This window comes from Eptesicus fuscus, chromosome 4 (genome assembly GCF_027574615.1).
Source record: "Eptesicus fuscus isolate TK198812 chromosome 4, DD_ASM_mEF_20220401, whole genome shotgun sequence".
NCBI lineage: Eukaryota > Metazoa > Chordata > Mammalia > Chiroptera > Vespertilionidae > Eptesicus > Eptesicus fuscus.
In genome coordinates this window covers 22360298-22377976 of record NC_072476.1, presented here as the reverse complement: position 1 = coordinate 22377976, position 17679 = coordinate 22360298, and the positions used below count along the sequence as shown (strand labels likewise).

Genomic DNA, 17679 nt, shown 5'->3' with positions numbered 1-17679 from the left:
ACATCATTCTGTGTTAATATTGACCTCATTATTACTTACATGCAGGTTTGATTTATGACATTTTTTCAAGATTGCCCTTAAAGAAAAATATCCAACAATTGTCATAAACATTATATTAAGTGGTTGATTTTATAAAAATTAGTTACTTTTCTGAGGGTTTATATATTTTGGCACCAGGCTTTTCTCAGTGTACCTCATCCAAATATGCATAGTCCTAACATAAATTTGGAAGGACGTTAAACTGCTCCTGTATGCAAATAATTTGTTCCTCTGTTACCAGATTTACATTTAAAAAGTAAACCCAAAGGGGAAGTAACTCTACCTATTTCCACATTATCCTAAATTGGCATTTGACTGCATTACTCATCTCTTTGGGAGCTTCATTGAGTCAACTCTTGAGAAGATCCCAAGATACCTGGTGGTTGAGCAGTATGCAGACACTGAATATAATATAAGATATGTTCTGTGCCATATTTGTCTACAGAATGTTCCATGAGAGTGTTGTATAGTACCATTTTGTCTCGTTCATGGTCTGGGTACCTCCCATATTTCTGCTTAGTTTGTTGGACTCAGAATGAAAGTCAAGAGAGCTGAGCGATGGAAATCATGATCAGACCACTGCTAATGACAGGTTGTGTGGAATGTGCTCTTCCTTTAAGTTGTAGGCTCTCTGGTCAGGAAATGATTTTCGTTCTTTTATAATTTTGGTCAGTTTTAATCAATGAATGAAAAACCAGACTTAGAGAAGATCCTTTGGTTAAATCCTTTTAAGCTTGGAAGAGCTAAAAATACTCTTTGCTTTTATTTTTATTGCACCACAGAAAGCACAAAATCAGACTTCTGCCTTATGTTTTTTTAACAGTCATCTGTGTCTGTAAGACCCCTTGAACTCTCTTATGGATAACCTTTTCAAAGGCTTTTTGGGAAGGTTATTTTCCATGTACCTCAGTTCTTAGAAAGAGAAGGGAAGTGGCTAAGTTTTTAATTTTGGCTATTCTCTATAAGTTATTGAATTAAAAAGAAAGAATTACGTGCAATTTACTATACATATAGGATGGCCACCTTGTTCCTGACACCAGTGTTCTGAATCTGAATAGGATGCCTCTAGCATCCAAGGTCTTTCTGGGATGACCCTACCATATGTTCTTTCTAAGCTGCAGATGAGGAGAGAAACCATTAGAAAGGATGCTGTGCTCTTGGACAAATTGTTTCCCCCTTTGTAAAATGGGGATAACACTGTTCACCTCCCACAGAGATTATAAAGATTGGATGAGATGCAAAAGAACTTTGATAGTTCTTACTGTTTTCCTATATATTGTTTTCCTTTCTTGACATATAAGAGAATTTAACATACTAGGAAATTAAAAAAAGTAGGTGTAGAAGTGGGATGTGTTTTGTTTTTTTGTTCAGTGATACAGAAGAAAATATGTTACCACGTGGATATAAAATGGGAATACAATGGCAGCAGATGTGGTGTTCACTTTTGCTTGTACCTACCTTTTAGTGTTTGCTTGTGAAAAAAATCATATGATGAAGTGAGTCAGATAAGTATATAGTGAAAGCAAGGTTGCTTTGATTTGAAGCATTTCAAAGTTTTGCTATTAAAATGAATACAACAATTTATCGAGGGTAGTATAGGTATAAATAACTGCTATAAGTATATAGAGAGGAGGAACCATTATGGTGCCTAAGATAAAGCACACCAATGTTTCGCCCTGTTTTCTCCATGGAAAGCAATCATGTTGGCAGTAAGTTGTTTTTGACATATGCATGTGCTTCATATGTAACATCAGAGAGATTTTAAACTGAAGGATTATAGGAAAATAAAAAACTGAAGATCAGGGCTGTATAGTCATTCCTCAATATTCGAAGGGGATTGGTTCTAGGACCCCCTGCAGTTACCAAAATCCACAAATGTTCAAGTCTCCTATATAAAAACTAGAGGCCTCATGCATGAAAATTAGTACACTCTGGGAGTCCTTCAGCCCAGCCTGTGCCCTCTTGCAGTCTGGGACCCCTCAGGGGATGTCCAACTGATGGCTTAAGCTGGCAGTAAGACATCCCTCTGGCAGCCCGGGAGTCCTCAGGGGATGTTCGACTAACGGCTTAGCGCTGCCACGGTGCACGTCATAGCGACTGGTCATTCCACCGTTAGGGTCAATTTGTATATTACCCTTTTATTACATAGGACTAGAGGCCTGATGCATGAAATTTGTGCAAGAGTAGGCCTTCCCCTGGCTGCCGGCACCAGCTTCCCTCTGGCACCCGAGACCCAGGCTTCCCTCACAGCCCCGGCTTCATCTGGAAGGTCGTCCAGTCTAATTAGCATATTACCCTTTTATTATTACAGATGGTGTAGTATTTACGTATAATCTATGCATAGTCTCCCATATACTTTGTCATCTCTAGATTACTTATGATATCTAATACAATATAAATGCTATTTAAATAGTTGTTATATTGTATTGTTTAGGGAATAATGACAAGAAAAAAATATCTGTACAGTAGGCCTGACCACATAGTACATGTCAGCAACAACATAATGTTAAGAAAATTTTTTTTCTATTTATGATTGGTTGAATCTGCAGAGGGCCAACTGCACCTCCTTTCTTCCCAGCCCTTTCACTGATAGTGGACTGAACAACTTACTTGCCTCATTTACTAGCAACTTGCCATTCATGCTTCACTGCATGGTATGCCAGGTCACATGCCAGTCGGTAGCAGGCTGTCAGTAGGCCACGTGTCTGGAAGAGCAGACTGCTTGTTTCTCAGGAGGGTGGTGCCTGATCACCTGCAAGGTGGCTCTCACTGAATCTTCTCTTGTCCTGCCTGCCCCTCCTCAGAGGAACAAGAGGACAAGGCTACAGTAAACTGTTCTGATTCCCAGTGTTTCTGTTGTTTTTTAGCATCCTGGGTGATGGACTGAATGTGTCTTTACTGATATACTATTCCGGTCAGGTATCTGAACAATTAGGTCCATAGTTTTAAGTGTTAAAATAACCCTCCCCCCATGCCCAGCACACACATGGGACTTCCAACTCCAAATGTAAGCAAGAGTTATAGCACAGTTTGCACATTTTCTTAAGAGATACTAGTAATGCTGGAATCTTTGAAAGATTTCTTCTTCTCTCAGCCTGAGCAGTAATTATAATAGATTAGAGGCCCAGTGCCTGAAAATTTATGCACTGGAGGGGGCGTCCCTCAGCCCAGCCTGCCCCCTCTGACAGTCTGGGAGCCCTCAGGGGCAGGAGGCGATCCAGGGAAGGCGACGCCCCCATCATACCTCTGCTGCTGCTGCTGCCACTGCCAGCAGCGCAAGCTTTGGCTGGCCCTGGTTACCTGAGCCTGGGTTGGCCCTGGGCGTTTGGTCAGCCGCCATCCAAGGCTTGCCGGAGCCTGGGTCGGCCCTGGATGGCTGGGTAGCCACCATCCAAGGCTTGCCTGCGCCTCGGGCCAGCCCTAGGGGACTGGGGGGCTCAGGGGACTGGGCGCCGCCATCTTTGAGGGCGTGACAGTCAGTTAGCGTATTCCCTCCTTATTGGCTGTGGGTGCCACCAGCTTTGTGAGGGCGTGACGGTCAATTAGCATATTCCCTCTTTATGTGGGAAAGGTACCCCACTCACATTTGCTTTTAACCTGATAGGATGTGACTTTGACCACTAGATTGTGTTGGGCTGATTTCCTCTGGCATTTTATAATCTTGTTTTGAGGTCCTGCAGAAGTTACCTCTGTATAACACTTAATTTAACATTTTTATTTGATGTAATTTGATATGGTTCATTTGATGGAGACTGTTCAAATCAGCTGCTGGTTTTCTCTTTTGTTTCCCCTTTCTTCCCCCTCCCCCTTGTTTCTGGTGGTGTATCTCTGTTTAGAAAGGACAAGAGTTGGCTTCAGGACAAATGTCGGGTAACACTCTATTTGTCAAAACATCAAGTTGACTGGATTGAAAATTGTATGCTCCCCCCCTGAGTGAATTTAAAATAACTGATGGCACAGTAACTCCCTGCTAGCCAGTGGTTGCCCTTTGATTTTACATAAGAGCTTTAGTAAGCAAAATAAATGAGCTTATTTTGTGAGAGATGTCTGAATGCTTCTATCCTAGATGATGAAATTAGTTTTTTATAGCACATAAATATGTATAATGATGAACCCTTGCATACAAGGTTCTTATGAAGTGCTTTTACTGCTGTGCCCTGAAGGAAATACCAAGATCATTTGCAAGTACAGTAGAGCTGACAGTCATTAAAGGTTTCAATTTTCTTTTGGAAGGCTTTAGACTTAGGGTGAACTACAAATTAATTCACAGCTTCAATTGTGTTGAGATTAGATTTTATACAACATTTCTGTATCCCAGTTTAGTGTTATGAGAGGAGTGCAGTTTTCCCTGGAAATCTTTTTTTTTTTTTTTTTAGTAAGAAAAGTATAGTCTTGAAGAAAGCAGATGAACAAATGCAAATTGTTACTCATTGAATAAAATACCGAGTTTTTAGGAGGAAAAAGGAAGAGTTTAGGGGCTTGCGGATTCTCCTTTTTTGCTAAGGAAAGAGACCAGAATAAACAGTTTTTCTTAATTATGACATGTTGTAACATTAGAAGTCCTTCTAGATCATTCAGGCCTGTGTATATGTGTACAAATCTGACATTACATAAAATAAGTCCCTATATTCAGATACCTCAATGTCGCTCAACCCTGAGGCAAACCTATTCGCTAGTTTTCCTGATGGTGATCATGGTGTGTGTGGGCACATGTGACTGGAAAGCCTGATGCCCAGGTAGCCCAGATAGCAGCTCTTCCTATGCTACAAATATGGGAAGTTTGTCCTTTTGATCTGTGGCAACATAGCTCTCTTCAGTGCCTGTTCCCATTGCCTTGAAAATTCAGTCTACTTAAAGCTCCTTCTCTTGTATCTAGGCTCTGCTCATCACATGAAGCCATAATTTAATCAGCCCCAAAGCATTACAAAAAAATGTTTATGAGATCTTTACTTATATCTCGAGCTCATGCTTCACTTTTATACACTAGGGGATTGGGTTTGGGTAGTAATTCAGGACTAAAACCTGACTTGTCCCTAGATGCTCCTGCACATGGAGGCTTTAGCCATTGTTCAGGTTAAAAGCCAAATGTGAGTGGGGTACCTTTCACACATAGCATTGGAAAGCATGCTGCTGCTGGAGCAAAATTAAATATTTTCTTTTATTTCTGAATAGAATCATTGATTTTTTCCATAGATTTGGTAATGTAGAATTTTAAAGAACTTTAATGATCCTTTCAGTTCCCTGAGATCTGAGCCTCTTGGACTTGGTATTCCTAAATCACCATCAGGAATTTTGCATGCATTTTTGAATATCACTTTTGTCGTTTTTGTTTTCTAGAGATCAGCTGAATAAAATGGGTTAATACTGGCATTGTTCTGCAATCTGATTTTATTCATGGACGTCCAGAGAGTGGTTCAGATAAGCTGGTGTCATCAAAGGATAACCTTTGATCTTGTGTACTTCTTAAAGCAGCCTAATGTGTTTTGTGGTTGCCAGAATCTGTGTCTGAAACTTGTTGGTAAGGTTGGAGAATTTTGATAAATTTTAGAGGTGTCTGATTCTTTGTCTGTCAGTCTTCAGTGCTGCATTATTGGCTCAAGTTTGATTTGTGATGCCGGAGGTGTTCATTTGTGGCCAATTTACAGAAACAGGTTGGACTTTTGCCAGTGAGTTGCCAAGAGAGTAGTATAAGTAGTCTTTTATTCTTTCTTCTTAAAAATGAGAAAAATAGCTGCCAGAACAGTAACTTCCCCCAATTTACTTCTTGCATAGAACCTAGTTTCTTGCTATAGTTGACCTGGTTTCAGGAAGTAGTAGAAGCGTTATATATTGCTTCCTGGACTTTGAGGTAGTCCTTGGTATATGTTTTAATAGTTTTGGTTTTTCTAAGCCAAAAACATTTAATATAAAAAAATCATTAACACTAATACTTTTTTTGGAGAAGTTGGCTCAAATCATTATTATCTAGCTGATTAATCATCATTAATGGCAATTAACCACAGGACCTTAAACATACTCTTTTCTTATTAACTAGCGATTCTCAATCCTCAGAGTTTCTGAGGCAATAGGATTAGGTGTGGCCCAGGAATTTGCATTTCTATCAAGTTCCCAGGTGATGTTGCTGTTGCTTTTCTGGGGAACCACATTTGGATAAGGGCTCAAGGTTCTAAGGGCTCAAGGCCCCTAAGAAGTTTTATATCTGAAATGAAATTCTTTTGTGAGTAGTGAGCTCTTTTACACAGTCAGATCATAGTACGGTATCATACTTCCTTGGTCGGAAAAGAATGTTAGCAGATGGCTTTCTGTGAGTGCCATTCAGCTTCTGAGCAACAAAGGTGACTCTGGAGATAAAGGTGTTGAACGTAGCCTACACTGTGTAGCCTATTAAGAGGCTGAGCTTAAGTTACCCTGTTTGCTTTATCCTTGGATCTTTCCAGACATGTTTGAAAGCCGAGATAAACAGCATCACCAGACGTATAATCATAGAATGTTTAAAAAAACTGACAAATGCCAAAAGGGCTAAAATTTGTTTTATGGCATCTGGAATGTCAACTTGAGTTATACAGTTTATTAGGATAAAATCCTGGTATAAATTTGGCTGTTGTATCAAATGGGAATTTTAATTTTGTCAGTCCTTTAGAGAAGAAGTGCTAAAATACAGTTCATCAGAAAGTTTGCAGGAATGTGGCGGGACTCCCGCACGGTCTTCAATGTCTTTACCCAATTATAGCCATCTTGAATCTTCACTAAAATAGAGAAAATGTTTCATGAAAGTGTTGGGCCAAGTATCTTTTTGAATTTTCCCAAAGAAAGGCCTTCTGGGAGAAATTGCTCTTCAATGCAATTCACAGTGAAGAGACATCCTTTCAAATATTTATTAGCATTTCTGCTTTTCCAGTGCATTTCCTCACATGTTAAAATGAAAACTGTCTAGTCCAGTGATTCATATGTGAAGTATTTGATCAAATCATGCTAGGGAGTCAGTGTAGGCCTTTTGACAGCCAGTTTGTATGAGGCATTCATACAATCAAGTGTTTTAATTTCACTTTAAAAGGGCATGGATGTTACCAGAGCAGTGGCTTGCAAGTAGCCCTGAGTAAAGGGTTGGGAGGCCATTGGAGAGTTTACTTTGGTTCAGTTCCACAGATGGTCAGCTACAGTTTTAGAGTCGGTTTTCCAATTGCATGGCTCTCTCCAGCGGTACAGTCTGCCAAGTCACACACACAGTTGGTTTTCGTGTTCTTCCAGGGTTTGGAGCTATTCATTTCTCTCTAAAGCCCAGACACGAAGGTGGAGGCCTATGGGAAGAGTGAGAAGTGCTATTAATAATTCATTTGAAAAGGGTTTCTATTTAGTTAAAGTATCAAGTAAGCAACCAAGATAGTATAAGATTAACTAACTGTAAAAAAATGTTTTGAGTATTTTAGTGGAGAATTAGTTTTATTTCTTTTAATGAGAGATGATACTTCAAAGTTAGATGAAATTTTAGAGAACAAATAGTCTGTATATTGCTTGACAAGAAATATCTTTATAAATTTTTCAGTTATAGTTGACATTCAACATTATTTTATACTAGAGGCGCGAGGAGGTGCACCGCCTGCCGCTGTGTGAGGAGGCACCCTATGGGGGGCCGGGACCTGCGTCTGACTCGCCCCCTGCCTGTGTCTCTGTCTCTGCTCTGGGCCTCACCTGCGCGCACAACCTCCTCCTGTCTGGTCGTGACCCGTTAGGGAGTCCCGGCCTAATGTGCATATTACCTCTTTATATATATAGATTAGTTTCAGGTATATTGAATAGTGATTGGACAGTTATATAATTTACAAAGTGATCCCCCTGATAGTTCTAGTATCCACTTGGCATTATATATAGCTACTAGAGACCCAGTGTGCAAAATTCATGCATGGGTAGGGTCCCTGGGCTGATTGGGGCCTTCTGGCTGCTGGCCGGGGCCTCCCTTCATTCTGCACTGCCCCCTGTTGGTCAGTGCATGTCATAGTGAGCAATCGAACTCCTAGTCTCCTGGTCGAACTCCCAAGGGGGCACTTTGCATATTAGCCTTTTAAATATATAGATTACAATATATTCCGTATGTTGTACTTTATATCCCCGTGACTATTTTGTAACTACCAATTTGTACTTTTTCACCCAGCCACCTATCCTGCCTCCCATCTCGAAACTTTGTTCTTTGAATCTGTGGGTTTGTTTATTTTGTTCTTCAGATTTCACATATAAGTGAAATCATATGGTATTTGTCTTTCTCTGTATGACTTATTTCACTTAGCATAATACCCTCTAGATCCATTCATATTGTCCCAAATGGTAAGATTTCATTCTTTTTTATGGCAGAGTAATATTCTATTGTATATGTATACCACATCTTCTTTATGCACTTGTCTATTTATGGACACTTGGGTTGCTTCCATATCTTGGATATTGTAAATAACGATGCCGTGAACATAGTGGTGCTTATATCTTTTTAAATTAGTGTTTTGGATTTCTTTGTGTGTACAGGGTGGAGCAAAAGTAGTTTTATGTTGTTTGTATGGGAAATAATACAATAATTAACAAATAATAATATGAGGACAAACTCTGTTTCACATAAAGCTGTGAATCTATTTTTGTCCCACCCTGTGTACACAGAAGTGGAACTGCTGGGTGATAACCTAGTTTTATTTTTAATTTTTTTGAGGAACCTCCATACTGTTTTCCATGGTGGATGCACTAATCTGCAATCCCACCAACAGTGCATGAAGGTTCCCTTTTCTCCACATTCTCACCAACAGTTGTTATGTTTTGAATTTTTGATGATAGCCACTCTGGCAGGTGTGAGGTGATATCTCATTGTGGTTTTAATTTTTATTTCTCTGTAGACTAGTGACCTTGATCATCTTTTCATATGTCTATTGGCCATCTGTATTTCCTTTTTGGAGAAGTGTCTATTCAGGTTCTCTGCCCATTTTTAAATTGGATTGTTTGCTTGTTTTGGTATTGAATTATATGAGTTCTTTATAAATTTTGGAGCCTGGTCAGCATGGCTCAGTGGTTGATTGTTGACCTATGAACCAAGTTCAATTCCTGGTCAGGGTATATGCTTGGGTTATGGGCTCGATCCCCAATAAGGGGCGTGCAGGAGGCTACCAGTCATTGATTGTCTCATCGTTGATGTTTCTATCTCTTCTTCTCCCTTCCTCTCTGAAATCAATAAAAATACCTTAAAAATTTTTTTTGATATTAACCTCTTATCAGATGTATCATTGGTGAGTATATTCTTCTATTCAGTGAGTTGTCATTTTGTTTTGTTGATGGTTTCCTTTGCTGTGCAAAAAGTTCAATGTAGCCAGCCCAGCGTGGCTCAGTGGTTGAGCATTGACCTCCGAACCTGGAGGTCACAGTTCGATTTCCTGGTTAGGGCACATGCCTGGGTTATGGGCTCGGTCCCCAGTGTGGGGCATGCAGGAGGCAGCCAATCAATGATTCTCTCTCATCACTGATGTTTCTGGCTCTCTCTCCCTCTCCCTACCTCTCTGAAATCAATAAAAAAAATAATAAAAAAAAGTTCAATGTAGTACCATTTTTTACTTTGTCTCATAAAAGATATCTTTCAAAAATTTTTTCAACATTTATATGGGGAGATATATGGTGAGATAAACTGGGGAAGTATTCTTTTTCAGTGCTTTACTTGTATATAAGGACACTAGGTCTCCTAAACTCATTATTGAGGTCCCATGATTTTAGAAAGAAAACAATATTTTAATAAGAAATAAAGTAATTGCTGACTCAGAACTTATGATTTTGCTTTATATTCCCCTCCTTCACAACAGGTGAGATGGTACACAGGATGCATAAGATTGACTCATTTGGCACTTCCAGCTGGGCTTTCTCTAAGAAAGTCGCTAGTTATTTACCCTGGGCCTCTCACTTCTGGTAGCCTTTATTATTATTTTTTTTAAGTTTAAAAATAATAGTAATAGAATTTTGAAAAACAAAGTTCAGTTTCACAAAACCATTGGGGTGGAGGTATTTTTCATTCTTGCTTTAATGACATAAATATTTTACAAAGCTATAATTGCAATATAAACTTTTGTGCTTATTTAAAACTTGAAATTGTATCACAATTTTTTATGTTGTGAAGTTTTCAAAAGTTATTTTGAGTTTATTTTGATTGTTTAATGTTCTGTTGAAATGATGAACTATAATTTGTCAGCCCCACATATTATTAAATCTTGAGGTTGATTTTGATTATTGGTGTATCTGGCAGTATAGCCAGGAACATCTTGTTGGTTCAACTTTATTCTTCTGTTGAAATTAGGGTAAAAAAAATTAAATTATTTTTTACAGTACTTGATATGTCTTGTTAACTTTTAAAATAAAGTATTATTGATTTGGCTTTTAGAATTTGGGGACCATTGCTAAAGTTACTAAATGGAGAATTTAAAGTTATCTATAATAATAAAAGGATAACATGCTAATTAGACCGGATGTCTTCCAGACATCCTTCCTGACGAAGCCGGGGCCAGGGGGGAAGCCAGCCGGGGTCCTGGGTTCCTGCGGGCGGCCCGGGGGAAGCCAGCCTGGGTTCCGGGTGCCTGCCGGCAGCTGGAGGAGGGAAGCCCAGGACCTGGCTGCCTGAGGGAAGCCGGTGCCAGCAGCCAGGGGAAGGCCTACTCTTGCTTTTTTTGTGTATCGGGCCTCGAAGCATAAAAATACTTCTAACTGAGGAATATCTCTCCAGGTTCTGGTTGGCAGTGGTAAGAATAGCTACTTGCGAGCAAAAACCTATGTGTTAGGTGCTTTATATGCTTTATTGTCTATTGGCATTGCAGTATTAATTAAATTGGGTAAAATAGCTATCAGAACCAGAATAGTATACTTGAGCCTAAATTAGTGCACTAAAAATAAATTTGGTATCTTAGCCATAGGATTTGGTTTATTAAATTGTAGGCTAGGCAACAAGTTTTCAAACCACAGAGTACCATAACTTCTTTTTTTCTAGTGTTAATGGAACAGTGTTATTCAGACTGATGGTTCCATTTGTAAACTGAATCATGCCTTGCTTGGCTTTTGAATGTCTGCTAATAAAATGCCTTAATTGTGGGTCAGTGAAGCCAAAGTAATTGCTTGTTAGGCACTTGGATTGCCTTTTTAATTTGCTGTATAATGCAGTCTCTACCAGAAGTACACAATATATCGTTATCTAAATAAAACTCATTAAAATCATCTCACATACAACAGAATGTTTGATGTTTTGTCCATAATTTTGCAAATAAGAGAAAATTGAGTGGCATTACAGAGACTTCTAATTTACAAGTACTCTTTTTTTAAGTGCCTTTGTTTCTATTTTGGAATTTATACATAAAATGACTGCTATGGTTTATGTCAGTGTGATAATTTTCTGTAAAAAAGACATCTCTGCTGTTTTTCTTAATTCACAAAACAGCAATTAGAGGGGTAACCTCTACAATTTAGGGAACAATTGTTTATTGGTTGGTAAGATGTTTAGCACTAAAATACTGGTTTTCTCTCATTTTCTCTGGATTGACAGGCAGCTTTATAGAGGACTTTCTGTAGATTCTGCTTACTAATTCCATTCATTTAACAGCCACTGAGGGCTAGGAACTGTTGTAGGTGTTGGGGTTACCCAAGGTTCTTTTTTAAAAAAAATATAAATATTTAGCCATAGAGAAAAATTGTTGAAATGAAGCCTAAGAGCTTTTAAAATGATTTTTAAAACAGAGTAATTTGATTAAGAAACTAAAATATTTAATAGATGCCTGTATTTTGTTTTTTTAATATAAATTAATTCATTACCTTTCTTTTTGTAGGTTATTTCTTATGAGAGTCATGGATATTCCCTATCTAAACTTGGAAGGACCAGACTGTAAGTGAAATTTTATTTTCTTATGCATCTGCACATTTAATAAGTATGTGGTCTGGAAAGAATAACAGGAAAAGTATGACTGAAGAAAGAGCTTTATTCACTTAAAAATAGGCAATGATTTTTGTGGTTGATATGGATAGTATGCTTAAGGTAATGGTACCCTTGAGCCTTGATTAACTCATCTTTTTACTTACATTTTCCAGTTTATGCGTAAGTTGAATTAAAAATACATCACCATAATTTTGTTTCACTCAGAACTCTAAATTTATAATTTCTTATAAATGCATAGTAGATTTTAAGATGTGTTATCTATATCAGTAAGTTCTCTATTTTCTAATTATTGGAGTACTGTATATTTAAGTTTAGTAGGGGATTTTGTTGTTACTGAAAACCTTGGAAAGCTAATATATTTGGGAGGTGGTTGCTTCTTCTGATTAATCTGTACTTTATCTACATTGCCCCATTCTTCTTTTCCAAGCCTTTGGATGTTGGTCTTAATATATACTACAGGGATCTAGGAATGGGTAAACTATACTTGATGATAATCATTGCAATGATATTGATTTGAGGACATACTGTTGCACTCCATATTAGTTTTACATTGCAATCTGTCATTCTCATAAAAGTTCTGCAAGATAAATATCGTCATTCCCAATTTATAACTAGGATTGGTTAGAGTGGTTAGTTCTCTTGCTTGGAGTTGCACAGTTCAGTGGTGGGTCTGGTATTAGAACACAAAATTTTGACTTAGGACTGCCTTTACTTAAACACAATTAGCCCATTTAATTTGAACAGTGTGGCGTGTGTTTTAGCTAATAAACATGTGGACAACTAGATTAAACGGAGAAAGTTAAAATGTTTAGTAAAACTTCTCAAACTGAGCAGCTGTTTGTTTGTTTTTTCTTTAAATAATTTTCACAGGAACTTGATGAGCAAAGATGTTTCTGCATAGAATTTTTATTATTGTGGGTTCTATAAAATATCAGAGCCTGATGTCTAGGTTAAGATGGCAGAATGCTTTTAGGAGTTGTCTGGTAATCAGGAGGCATTCATAATAATTCCCCAAGTTAGTGTGGACTTAGAGAACCCTTGGAGTATAGTTCACTTTCCAGCCATCAGCCTTTTATCAAAAATTTGTCTTCTAGTACAACCTAAACGTGATCATGTTCTCCATGTGACATTCCCCAAAGAATGGAAAACCAGTGACCTTTACCAGCTTTTTAGTGCCTTTGGTAAGTAACTCACAAGTATATATGTCCCTTGAACACTTTGCTCTTCTTTAGGTCAAGGTGCTCAGAGGTATTCAGGGGCATAAAAGAATATTAATATGTAAGGCTTTAATCTGACTTAAGGAATTTTTGGGAATTTGGCATACTGCTATCTTTGTGCTAATATGATCTGAGGAACTTTTTTTTTTAAGTCCAGATTTATTTTTTAATCCTCACCTGAGGACATGTATAATTGATTTTAGAGAGAGAAGAAAAGGAGAGGGAGAAAGAGAGAAACATCAATGTGAGAGCAAAACATGGATTGATGAAACATCAATTGGTTGCCTTCTTTAGGCACTACTAGGATTGAACTAGCAAACTGGGTATGTGCCCTGACCTGTAATTGAACCTTCGGTGTACGGTAAGCATGTCTCGTTTACTCGCATGGTATGTGATGATGCTCCAACTAAACTGAGCCACACTGGCTAGGGCGATCTGAGGAACTTTTAATAGCACCCACAATAGAGATATATTATTAATTCATGAAAAGCAAGATATGATTACTATGACTTCCCTTCCTGCTGACCTTGGAATATAAATCTAGGCTTATGATAAATCATTTTTAAGATTAAGGGCAGCCGATCATTCACTGTTTGACATTGAACATTCCAAGCAGATGAACACAGATGTTTGAGAGGACCAAGATATGTGATATGTGTCAGGTAGGGCAGCTTTTCTTTTTCCTTTTTATCAAGTCAGGGGATTAGGTTAAATTGAACAGTCTTCTGATTAGGGTTTATAAAGATAAGCCTTCAGCAATGCCTTCACCCATCTTTTTTTTTTTTTTTAAATAAATTAAGTATTTAGGCTATTCTCTTTGGATATTCTTGAATAAAGTGAAGGCAGCAAAAACCTAAATGTCCAATAATAAGAACATTTAGTAAATGTTTATCTATCTCAATAGACTTGTATGTAGCCATTTAAAAATATTTGAAAAGCCCATTGGCATGGGTCAATGGTTGAGCATAGACCTATGAACTAGGAAGTCAGGGTTCAATTCCAGGTCAGGGCACATCCCCTGGTTATGGGCTTGATTCCCAGTGCGGGGCATGCAGGAGGCAGCCCATCAATGATTTTCTCTCATCATTGATGTTTCTATCTCTCTCTCCCTCTCCTTTCCTCTCTGAAATTAATGAAAATATATTTAAAAAGAAACAAAAAATATTGCAAGTTTATTAAAAGATGATAAAGTAATTATATATTTTAGCATTTAGAATAAAAAGCAGATACAAAGTAGGATTCCTGTGTAACTAAAATTATTTTTTTTACAAACTTCATATAGAAATTAGATTGAAAAGAAACATCATACTAGCATCACTGAATGTTTTAGATAGAATTTTTTTTCTTTATGCTTTCTGTATTTTCTAAAGTATATATTAGCTTTTTAAGTAAAACCTTTACTTTTAGAAAAGTAATTGAAAGCAGGCATATTTTCGGAAAGTTATCCTAATCTTTGCGATAGTCTACATGTCTTCTAAAATTCTAATTCTGCTTTTAAACTTAAACACAGGTATAGAAATGCAGTGAATTTCACAGCTCAATTCTTTTGAAAGCTTTTGATGTTGTTTCTCATCTTTTATTGTTACGTTCTTATCCCCGTATGGTCAAACTTTAATTGGCTAAATTAAGTAGAAAGCTCTGAGTAAATGAAAAAAAAATTTTTAATTAAAGAAAATTACTTTGTGATATTGGACAAGTAACCCCTCTGTATCTTTGTTTCCTCATCGGAACTGATGATGATGATAAAATAATAATAATGTCACCCATTTCATAGACGTGTCACGAAGATTAAATGAGCTAATCCACGGAAGGCATTTACAATAGTATGTGGCATATAGTAACTACTTAATAAATGTTAGCTATTATTACTTATGACAAAGACAGCATACTGGATAGAGAGGCAACAAAATAATAGTAAGTGACTTTCTAATTAAGTCATGATGGCATCTCATTGTGCAGCAGGCAGTGGGAGTTTTATCCTATGATAGTAAAATAAACTAATTTCCTAGCCTTCGAAAATTTAGTTGGAATTAAAATAGTTTTTCATTGCTAAATTCCAGTGTGTTTACCCTTTTTTGTTATTGTTGTTAATCCTGACCCAAGGATATTTTTCCGTTGATTTTTAGGGAGAGTGGGAGGGGAAGAGACAGAGAGAGAAACATAAATGGTTGCCTCCAGCACGCATCTCCACCAGGCTCGAGGATTGAGCCTGCAACCAAGGTTTGTGTCTGGGGATCATGCCCTTGACTGGAATCAAGCCCGAGAACTTTCAGTCTGACTGAGCCAAACTGGCTAGGGCTGTTTACCCTTTTTTAAAAAAAATTTCAGTTTTCTGTATTTTTTAAAAAGAGTTGTAGCAGAATAATTAGATCTCTGATTTTCTCTTCAGTTTTCTGCAACTTCCTAGTCCATTCCTCTTTCCTTCTCCTCAGTGCTCTCCTATATTCCATTCTGTTTACGCTTAGCCATTTTTGAGGATTAGTCTCTGTGTGAAAATCATTTTGTTTTACTATACTGCTTTCTGCCCCTCTGGGTGTTTTTTTCCCTCTGTTAGACTGTCTTGGTTTTCTCTCTCTGACACCTTTTCTTTTCCATTCTGTTACCTATTTTCTTTACTTGGCTTGAGATCAAACTGACTTTTTCTTATTTTTTGCTACATTGATTCCCATTGGTAATTTTCAAAGTTTATGTCTCTGAAAAGAAATTGTTGTGTTTTTTTAACTTATGTGGTCTCTGCATTTTGTTAGTGATCTTGATAGGATCAAAGTTTCCAGCTCTGGCAGGACACAAATCATGAAGGATATTTCTTTTGTTTATTAAAACAAAATGTTAAAGCTCCTTTTTTTTCTTCTTGGAAGTTTTAACTGAAGTAACTGCTGTGGTAGATTTATGATTACCTTTTAATAGTGATGAGATTTTGATTATATTTTAAACCACCTCATATTTCTCTAAATTAACACATATACTGAAATATAACAGAGATAAATGAACTCTGATAGCTATCTAAATGGTAGAGTGTTCACTTTATGTTTAATACAATATTACAGGAAACATTCAGGTATCATGGATTGATGACACGTCAGCATTTGTTTCTCTCAGTCAGCCTGAGCAAGTACAAATTGGTAAGTGTTTTGGACATTGTTTTGTTTATTAAAGTGGAAACTTGCCCCCCACCACCCTAGTGGGTTCAGTCAGCTGATTCACAAGCATTGCAGCCTGGTATGTTTTGAGATTGTCTATAAAATAAAGAAAATAATTAGTGAGTCATGTTTACAAAAGAAAGCAAGACAAATTTATTGATTCATTACACACACTACATAATATCTTTTTTTACTTACCTCCATTCTGTTCCTTTCCCATTGCATTTTTTTTTCTAAAATGAGTTGCAGATTTACTTGTAGGTTAGAAGTAGCAAATTGAGAGGAATGGGAAACACCAAAAAAATGATACCTATATTGACTCTTTGATCTCTAGTTTTCTCATGTATTTATAAATTTTTGTGATCTCTTTATTCCATTACTTGTATAAAATATTGTTTTAGAAGCAAATAAACTGAAAGCTATGTTGTTTGCTTAAAATTTTTTTTCTTTTATTGATTTTTTTTTTTTTTTTTAAGAGAGAGAGAGAAGAAGGGAGAGGGGGAGATGGAAAGAAACATCGGTTGGCTGCCTCCTGCATGCCCCCTGCTGGGGATCGAGACAGCAACTGGGGATTCAAACCTGCGACTTCCTGGTACATGGGTTGACACTCAACCACTGAGCCACACTGGCTGGGCTATGTTGTTTGCTTTTAAAATAGGGTTATGAAAAGATTGAGTATCACATCTCTAGTTGAACCCTAAATAATTTTGATATTAACCATCACAAAACACTTCATTTTCTTAGGATGAAAAGTTATTGAATAAAATATTGAAAAAAATATGTAGTGTTAAGCTACTTATTCAAATAGATTTCAAGTTTCTTGGTGCTTAATAATGTAAAAGGTATGAAATTTTTAAGTGATATATCTAGTTTTTTTCTTTTTATTTAACAAAAGTGTCACATACTAAAACTAACAATTTTGATAATGTAACTATAAGAGTAATTATATATGAAAACTTCTATAAACATACAGACCAGAGTATTTCGATATTTTTTAATATTATATGGCCATCACAGGCATACAGGCTGTTATAGAGATGAAAACCTTAGGTTCTGCATCATATTTTGTTGTACTACCTATAGTTGTGTGACCTTGGGCAAGTTATTTAACCTTGATAGATAAGCTGCTTCTCTCCATAAATTGAGGATGATAGCATGGACTTCTTAGGGTTATTGTGCGGATTACATGAGCTCATGTACATAAAGCTTGACATAGCTTTGGACTTTTATTGTGGTTATTAATAGTAGATTTCAATGTGAAATGTACTTCAGGAGCCCATGACACATCAGGAATAGCATCGGATGCAGGCTGTGAATGATGTTGCTTGTTAAAAGTTTTAATATTTGCTTATTT

The 17679-nt window shown here is 37.1% G+C and overlaps 1 protein-coding gene across 3 annotated transcripts in view; it reads left to right on the top strand.

Moving 5' to 3' along the window:
* PARN (poly(A)-specific ribonuclease) overlaps positions 1-17679 on the top strand; it is a 160230-nt gene that overhangs the window by 46789 nt on the left and 95762 nt on the right. For all 3 annotated transcript variants that reach the window (XM_054714747.1, XM_008141569.3, XM_054714748.1), the window contains exons 19-21: positions 11862-11917; positions 13063-13149; positions 16233-16307. In XM_054714747.1, the coding sequence (XP_054570722.1) occupies positions 11862-11917; positions 13063-13149; positions 16233-16307 (218 nt within the window). The remainder of the gene's footprint in view (positions 1-11861; positions 11918-13062; positions 13150-16232; positions 16308-17679) is intronic.